The sequence below is a fragment of the Odontomachus brunneus genome, unplaced genomic scaffold, assembly GCF_010583005.1.
Source record: "Odontomachus brunneus isolate Ranch 3 - 2012 unplaced genomic scaffold, Obru_v1 Obru_scaffold_358, whole genome shotgun sequence".
Lineage (NCBI taxonomy): Eukaryota > Metazoa > Arthropoda > Insecta > Hymenoptera > Formicidae > Odontomachus > Odontomachus brunneus.
Window position 1 is genome coordinate 75,943 of NW_022639808.1, and position 9,201 is coordinate 85,143.

Here is a 9,201-nt window from a genome sequence, read left to right on the forward strand (position 1 = left end):
AACAGATAAGACGCTTTTATTTTTGTTCAATTAATAGTCCACCGGGGACATAGCCCCCGGTGGCAAATACAATATAGACTTTAGCATTCAATGCTGTACGCTAATAATACTTGTTTTATTGCAGGGGACACCAAGCCCCCCCTGCTGGGCCAAGACGAACACAAGAAAAGCGAGGACCTCTCGGTGTGGGTGAAGCAGAATAATAATATTGGGACGGCTAGTAGGCCGCCCCAATATATCAACATGTCCACCAACAACTAAAATAAATATATATAAATAAATAAATCGTGGATGCCCCGCCGCTGCGGGGCATGCGCACAGCGCGTTTATCTGAGTTTTATTTCTTAAAGTTACTCGCGACACACACTCCTGCGTACATTTATACATTTATAGACAGACACTTATGTACATTATCACAATATACGTACAATCGCGACATGCGCAACCGATGGCACGTCCCTCCGGAACGCAGGACCCGCCGCAGAATAAATAAATAAATAAATAAATATGACGGTACATACACGCTAAAATAAATAGTAAATACAATAAAAAAATGTAAATAAAATAGATAAATATATACAATAAAATAGCAATACGTTTAAAATGTGCAACCGCAGTGACGACGGCGACTGACACAGTCGCCACCGCCCCCGCGGCAGTCAATCATCTCAAACAGTAAAATACAATATAATTTAAAACAAATAGAAGTCCCCGCGTGTAAGGGGCGCGATAAAAAAATAAATATATAAATACAATTAAAATGCAGCAGCCGCGACGACGAGAGCGCCCTGACAGCCGCTCCCGCCGGCGCGGCAGTCAGACACTTCAAAAATAAATACATAAATATATAAATATATAAAAAGGTGCGGGTCCCCCGGGGCAGGACGTGCCCTACGCGACATTCTCACCAACGATTTAGGCACGAGAACTTTCGCCTCCGCCATCCGCCCGCGCGCCAGTCACACGGCGACGAACCGCGCGAGGCGGAGAAACTTCCGGAACACTACCGTCTACAGGCCGCGGAGGTGCCTCGTACTGGCGGACGCCGGACACGTGCTCCACGTAAATATCCCGTGACCAGCGAATGGTATCCGATACCATAAGTCGGCGCATCATCGCCCCATACGCCTTGCTTACGCGCAGGAGCTCCAACACCGGCTCATTCCTCGGATCCCACGAGCCAAGGGCCCCGACGACGAAGGCCGTCACGACGACCCGGTATCCCCGCCGTTGGAGCGCTTCAGCCAAGGGCGAGTATTTAGCAACTTTCCTCGCCCTAGCCTCATCAAACGCCGCCCAACGGTTTTCGAAGGGAACCGTGACGTCGCATATGACGACGCTCTTCGAGGGCTCGTGCCTGACCACAAGGTCAGGTCGTAGCGCCCCGAGTTCCCCCTCGAGACCCCTGACCCGCTGGTTAACCGTGATCGACCCCGGCAGACGACAGGCCTTCCTGAGTCGCAGCAGGATCGAGTCGTGACGCCACTGGACGGCAGCAGAATGTGGTCCACAGTGACAAAGCACGTGAGGAAGGGTCTCAGCCACTTCTCCGCATCGCCGGCAACGCCTGTCACCCTCCCCCCATCTGCGCGCCCCATTTAAGGGGAGCACGTCAAGGCGGGCTCGGTGTACGAAGCGCCAATCAGCAAAGCGGGTGAAGCTGCCGCCACGCATGAAGTGATTGCTCACTCGTGCGCGCGACGAGACCTCGAACACCTTCCCCTGATCAGGTTTTGTGATCCACGTGTAAGTGTACCACTCTGCCACCGCCGCTCGCAGGCGCCCGATCACCTGGGCACGAGCCCCAGGTGGGATCTTAGTGACCCTGCCGCGTGGCCCGCGGCATTGGAGGACGAACTCCTCACGCTCCTCACACCACAGCCACCGAATGGCCAAGCGCTCAGATTGTCTCCGCGCAGCATTCCGGGCGCTCGACCAGAGCGAGGATTCCCCGCCCACCCTTAGCCTCCCCTCGAGCGAGCCCGAGAGGAAGGCGGCGACGTCACCGCACGTCGGGTGGGTGCCAATCCGGCGGCGAACCACTGCCCGCAGCGACGCCCAAGCCAGGTCCCTGACCGCCCGGTCGTCCGCCGTCAAAAGACGGAAGACGTGAGCGATCGTGAGGACGTCGGCGAGGTCAGCGAGCGGAAGCAGTCCACATCCCCCCCTGCTGGGAGGGAGGTAGACCACCTCCGCGCTGGCGCGCTGAGGGAGGTTCAGCCAGCCTTTGACTAACCTGCGGATCTGCAGGTCCAAGGCTATCAGGGGACGTTTCTCAACTCTGGCTCCCCGAAGCAAGAAGTCGAGCCGCGGCAACAGAAAAGTCGCCACGGCCTCCGACTTCTGCCACGGGGCAAGGAGCGACCGGTCAATCGCGCGGAGGTCCTCGCCCAAGGCCAACATAGCAGCATTAGGCGTTTGGTTGACGGAGAAGCCCGTCGGAATGCCGAGGTGCTCATAGGCCTCGCCTTCCGCCAGGGACTTCACAGTCCGGCCCTGGATGACGAAGGTCGTCGACAGGACCCTGCCGCCTCGCCCAGCACCGACGTGCAGGGTGGCACATTTAGCAGGGTTGAACCGCAACCCTATCGACGATGCTTCGCCCTCCGCGACTGCAAGCAGTCTTCGCATTTCGCCCGGGGTCCTGGAGACCAGTACCAGGTCATCTGCGTAGGCCATTACTGACCACCGCGAGCCCAACAGCTCGACCCCGAGACCGGTTTCGGTAACTGCACGCAGCACCGAATCGATCACGAGATCGAACACTATGGGGCTCAGCGGGCATCCCTGGCGTACACCCGAGCGAATGGGAATGGGCGCGGTGAACCCGTCTCTGGTTCGCACACGCGTAGTGCAACCATCGTACATGGAGCCCCATATTGCTATGAGGCTCCGCGGAACGCCGGCTCGCACAAGGGCGCGGCGGATCGTGTCATGGGGAACCGATCCAAACGCGTTGGAAAGGTCAAGCCACGCCACTACCACCTCCCGGCGGTCCCTCCGGGCATCGGTCAGGATTTCCTGAAGGACGAAGTTGTGCTCGTAGCACCCCTCGTCCCTCAGGAAGCCCTTCTGAGCCGGACTTAGCTTTCGGTTAGCGATCGCCCAGTCGGTCAGGCGATCGGCCAACACCGCCGCGAAGAGCTTCGGGATCGTGTCCCCGAGCGCGAGAGGACGCCAGTTCTCCAACATGTCCCGATTTCCTTTTTTATACACCAAGACGGTGTTAGAGGTCTTCCACCTCGCGGGGACAGCCTCGAGCCGCAGGCAGGCGTTAAACACTGCGACGAGCAGCCGAGCCGTCGGATCCGAGACACGGAGGTCACGGTAGGTCAAACCATCTGGTCCGGGCGCAGAATTATTCATGCGCCGGAGCCTCCGGTCGACCTCTCGCTCCGTAATCGGTCGAATCAACTCAGCCGCTATCTCGTCATCGCCCGAGGCCTCGGGCAGCTCCGCAGGCGCCGCACCGTTCAGACTTCCCGCGCCGCAGTATACTCCTCTGAAGTATTCCGACACCCGCTGTGTGGATACGTCGCACGTATCCGCGGGGCCGGAAAGGACTTCTCGGACCGCTTTGCGACGGTTCTTTCTGAACAGCGCTTGTAAGCGCGCTGCTTCGCGTCCCGTTTCCGCGCGAGATTCTCTATCGAATAGAGGGCGTTCCGCCGGTGCGGACGCCCCCTCGCGTCTGGCGCCGTCCCCCGCCCTACCCGCTCCCCGCGCGTTATCGCCGGCCTCTCGCGACCGTACCGAACGACCACGAGGACGCGGCACGCCCCCGCCCTGCTCGCGTCCCCCGAAGAACCCGACGACTTGCGTCATCAGGCGCTCAAGGTCAGCGAGCGTACCCGCCGAGTCCGCCGCCGCGACGAGACGTCGCCTCTCGGCAGTCTTCTGTCGCGCCGTGAGAGGCGCAACAGGCGCCGCCACCGGCTCTCGTCCCGCCGCGGCCGGCGGACTCCGCGGGATTGCGGGCGGACGCGCGCCGCCCCTCGCCCTACTGGCTGGTACCGCCGTCGCCCCCATCCTCCCCGGACGCCCCTCGCCGACGGACGCGCGCGTTCCCCGTCGACCCATAACCCCGCGGACATCCCGTGGAGCACCCGAATGTACGGCGACGCACTCACCAGCAACTCCCCGACGCGTCGCATCCTCCGCGGGTCCTGCTGGCAGCGTCCTTTCGCTCCCCGTGCTCCTCGCAGCGACCCCCAGTAAGGGGGGATAATTCGCCACCGTGATGGGCGGCGGACTAGGCGCCGCACGCGCCTCCGTGCCCGAAGCCTCATCACTGGACGAGAGGCGCGCCCTCCTCGCTCTTCTCCGCGCGGCTCTCCCCTCGGCCACTGTCCACTCCTCTTCTTCTGAGTCCACTGCCGTGCCGCCGCCGACGGCGCCGCCCCCCTCGCTGCCGCTGCTGCTCGTGGTGTCGTCGACGACGCCTCCCCGGATGGTAGTGGTGGTGGTGGTGGTGGTGGTCGTCCTCTGGGCGGGGCGCGGCCGGAGCGCCCTCCTGGACGGGACCTCCGCTTCGCAGAGGGCGCTCCCTGTCGCCCGGGGCCTGGTGGCGGGCGCCCCGGGCGATCCCGCTGTTGTAAACCGCGGCCCCGCGACGATCGCCGCGGTCGGTGGCGACGTATGCGCCGGCGGCGTAAAACGCGACACGGGGGGCGAAAAATACCCCCCGCGCGCGCCCGGGAGCCCCGTAGACATCACGGGACTCCCAGCCGCCGCCGTCACCACCGTCGCGGTCGTTAAAGTCGCCGGCGCACAACTCACGGGCGTATAGGCGGGCAGGCATGGTGGAGACCCGCCCGCCGCCGCCACGAACACACCGCGGATGTTCGGCGGTGTGACGGGCGACATGTGAGTGATGAGGGAGGATCTAGCCCCGACCGTGCACGGCGGTATGAGGGGCGATCCTCCCTGTGACGCCCGCGAGCATCCCCCGGTCGGCGTGACGCGCGACATCGCCGCCGTCGTCGCGGCCGACGAGACGCGCCTCGGGTCCGCACCGTCTTGCGGCGGTGAAAACCACTCTTGAGGCACGCTCGGCGGCCGCGAATCAGGCGGCGACTCGTAAAAGTCGCGCAGCACGCCGACACGTGAGAACGCGCCGGCAGGTTCCGACTCGCGAGTCGCGGCTCTATCGCGGGGCGCGCAGTTCGTGGCCGCGCCCGCTCGACTCACCGGCGTCGTCTCTGTGTGCAGCGGCGCTGTCGGAGTCTCCAAAATGGCCGCCCTCGGTACACCGGCCGTTGTTCTCGACGAAGCTGTTCTCGTCGCCGGTGCCCTCGTGACGGCCGCGTACGAGGGGGACACGGCGCTCCCTCCAGGGCGCGCCGCGGTGTACGCCGACGGCGACGGCGTCGTTGACGTCCGCCTCGTTGGTGGCGGCGGACGCAGTGCGGCAGTGGACCTGGTGCTCCTCAGTGTGCGTGTCGTGGTGGCAGTGAGTGGTGTCCTCGTGGACAGTGCCGTGCCGCGCGTTGCCGCGCCTCGGGTGAGACGCCCCTCACCCTCCGAGGCAGGCTCCGGAGCCGCCCGCGTACGCGTCCGCACGCCCGATGTTCCGGCGCGCGCGACGGACGCCGACGGTACCGCGCTCGCTGTGAATGGTGACGAGGTCGCCGCGGACACCGGCGACGCGACTGCCGACGTCGTCGTCGTCGCCGGGACGCGGGGGGACGAGCGACGGGCTGCCGGCGCCATCCCCCGGGCGACCGAGTGCTCCTTTTCATAGTGGTCCTTAACCCACTTTTGCGGATATTTTTTTCCGTGTGGCGCGCGGTAGCCACATATGGAGCACTCGTACGTGAGTGTGTCGCCCGGGTGAAACGTTTTCTGATGGCGCGCCAAGTGCAGCCCATCGCTAAACGTGCCCTTGTCCCCCTTTGCTGGTACGCGGCGACACCCGGCCCAGCACCTGGGGCACGTAATGCGCTCAGGCACCGGGAACGGGATCACCACGACCTCCGGGCGATCCTCGGCCATAGTGAAAATGTGAAAAATGTGTAAAAGTGCTGTGAGAACACACGCGAGTGACGAGGCTTAGTATCGGTACGGCGACCGCGCTCGCCTCGGTTTTCCGCAGTACGTAATCGTACCCGGGTCCCCGCGACGAGCCAATGTCGCTCGTACGTCACGCGCCGACGTCCCCGACACAACGCGCGCACTCGCACAGCGGATAAACTATTGATTGAATTGTGATTTGCAGTTAAAATTCCGAGCCGGTGAGGTTATGTGCGAAATCTGCCCGTCACTGCCTGTGCAATGTGGAGCTTCACCAGCGCGCGTCCACCAAGTGTCCGCAGCACCGGATCGTCTCCACAAAGGACGTGACAAGCTTCACCTCTCGAGCACACAACCGCCGACCCGGATGCAGTAACAGAGAGGACAGCTTCAGAGAGGCTCGAGTCAGCGGTCACTGTGTCACCGCTGAGATCTGCCCACAGCAGGCTGAGGACTTCTCCCAGCAGCTATCCAGCAACTACGTCACTCCCGGTAACCTCTCCTACACTAATCCTCTCTGTATATGACTATTGTAACTATTGAGCGAGCACGGCCCCGGCAGAGACTCTGTTCTCGAGCCTGTTGACTACTCGGCTTAGTCAACCGCGCACAGACACACTCACGCTTTGTGAGAGAGAATATATATGTAACAGCGATCCTGAGCTTTAAATAAATAAATTAATAAATTAATTCATTAATCTCCAGGCTTACTTCCGGTTCTTGTTGTTATTTATTACTTTGCTTCCTTCCAGTGCCTCACCGCTGCCTAACTGTATCACAGCAGCAGCGGTCTCCCAACTAACAACTCAAATTACTAATAAATCAGCAGGAACTGCTCAAGACAATAATAAATGGCACTAGAAGGAAGCCACCGGAAGCATCCACGCAGCAGCGGCCACTCCTAACCCTCTGAGATGTAGTAATGTGCCACACAAGAAATGTGACAGTTATAGGTTAGGAGGGCCAGGCAGGTATGCTATGTTGTTATAAATAATTATTGAAATTATGCAGATATGGTGGAAATCTGTTGCAACCTGCCTTACTGACACCGCCGCATGGCAACAACCTGGAGATCGCCAAGGGAGAGGAGGCACATGAGGTAACAGAAATAGTCAGCGGTGGATGTCAGTACATCTCACCGCTGACCATACAGGTGTGAGGCTTTTAACTAAATATCTTTGGTTTTCACTATACTACAATACTGAATTGCCTCACACCATGAGAATCAAACTAATTATGGTGTTTTTCTGTCACCCCATGACACCCCATGGCAGTGCAGGCGCAGTATGACACAGCACAATGTGCTGTGTCGCAGAGGAGCTGTAACCACCAGTCAGCTGTCACAATGACAGCCGCCAGGGATTTTATGACAGCTCCCCGCTGTCCCGTGCCGTCGGATGGTGAGTTTTTAACAATAAATATTAATATTAATTATTGTGTGGCAGGCGGCATGTGAGTCCTTTTTATATTAAAACTAATAGCTTTTTAGGCAGTGGCACATTGCATTACACGCATTTACCACTGCCCCAATAAATATTTATACACTGCAATAGATTTTTAATATTAATTTTGTATTTAGAATACTTTTACACGGGCTTTTATTTGCCACGTGTAACATTTAATAGAAATAGCCGTTAGAATAAGGCAAATTTCGCAGAGGTCATGCCGCCCGACCAACACAACAATGACAGGCACGGGACTTAGATTTTTCGCCTGCAACTGTCGCAGTCCCCCTTGGCAAGCACAGGACCACTGCACACCTGTCAACTAAACGCATGCTAATCACTTACACTAATTAACCGCTAATTATCACAAAAATAACTAATTCTCTCTCACACACAGTATATAGAAAACTTATTCGAATTTTCGCAATACTCTGTGCTAAGATATTATTATAAACATTCTATCAACAGGGGAAGCAACGCGCGCGAGCCCTGGACAACGGAAAACCGGCGGTGCCTCCGGCGACGACGAGGACCTATGCAACGAGCGCGAAATGAAAACTCTGAGGGCCCAGACTCTGCAACTGATTTTCTCTGCCATCCAGCATCTAAAGAACATAAATTATGTTTAATTAGACCTGTTGGGCCGAGCCCTGCAGTACTGCAGCGCGGGGCCGACCCGTGGAGGGGTCGGAGCAAGCTCCGGTCACCCTCCTGGCTTCAAAAATCAGTTTAATATTCTGAACCCTCGTTGAGGGTTGTATCAGATATTAAGCTGATAAGAACAGATAAGACGCTTTAATTTTCAGCAAATGTTCCACCGGGGACATAACCCCCGGTGGTAAATACAATTTACATTTAGCATGTAATGCCGTACGCTCATACAAAATTATTTTTTGTTGCAGGGGACACCAAGCCCCCCCTGCTGGGCCAAGACGAACACATGAAGAATAATAAATTACTCGCGTGGGTATGCAGATATAATATGATTGGGACGGCTAGCAGGCCGCCCCAATATATCAATTCATTATACCTCAGAATAAATAAACATATAAATAGATATGTACAACACAATTATTTAATACCCCGCCGCTGCGGGGTATGCGCACGGCGCGTAGATCTGTTTAATACTTATTTCTATTCACGACATCCACTCATACGTACACTTATCCGCTAGACGCATACATGTATACATGATAGAACAAAGGCACAACATCCGCTGCATTCACTCACGCCGACACGTCCCTCCGGATCGCAGGACCCGCCGCAAAATAAATAAATAAATAATATGACAAAACAAGCACGCTAAAATAAATGGTAAGATATAATAAAAATACAGATAAAATAGATATATATATACAATAAAAAATAGAAAGGTTTAAAATGTGCAGCCGCGGGGACGATGGCGACCAATACAGTCGCCATCGCCCCCGCGGCAGTCAAACATCTCAAACATTAAAATAATACCAATTAAAACGAAGAAAATGTCCCCGCGTGTAGAGGGCGCTACGATAAAATAATAAATAGATAAATACGTCTAAAATGCAGCAGCCGCGACGGCGAGAGCGCCCTTACGGCCGCTCCCACCGGCGCGGCAGTCAGGCACTTCAAAAATAAATATATATAAAAGTTGCGGGTCCCCCGGGGCAAGACGTGCCTTACGCGACATTCTCACGAACGAATTAAGCGCGAGAACCGTCATCTCCGCCATCCGCCCGCGCGCCAGTCACACGGCGACGAACCGCGC

The 9,201-nt window shown here is 57.3% G+C and overlaps 1 protein-coding gene and 1 non-coding gene across 6 annotated transcripts in view; one reads left to right on the plus strand and one right to left on the minus strand.

Moving 5' to 3' along the window:
* Positions 1-9,201, plus strand: part of LOC116853559 (XK-related protein 6-like) — a 25,177-nt gene that overhangs the window by 5,142 nt on the left and 10,834 nt on the right. The window contains exons 1-2 of one of the 5 annotated variants that reach the window (XM_032834688.1): positions 5,163-7,412; positions 7,926-8,400. In XM_032834688.1, coding sequence (XP_032690579.1) covers positions 7,280-7,412; positions 7,926-8,086 — 294 coding nt within the window. In that variant the 5' untranslated portion in view covers positions 5,163-7,279 and the 3' untranslated portion in view covers positions 8,087-8,400. Of the gene's footprint in view, positions 1-5,162; positions 7,413-7,925; positions 8,401-9,201 lie in introns of those variants that run through there. The other 4 variants (XM_032834682.1, XM_032834683.1, XM_032834684.1 and 1 more) reach the window with 4 other exon arrangements.
* On the minus strand, positions 8,091-8,270 carry LOC116853565. Its single transcript, XR_004380010.1, has one exon. It is a non-coding gene; the product is annotated as a U2 spliceosomal RNA (small nuclear RNA).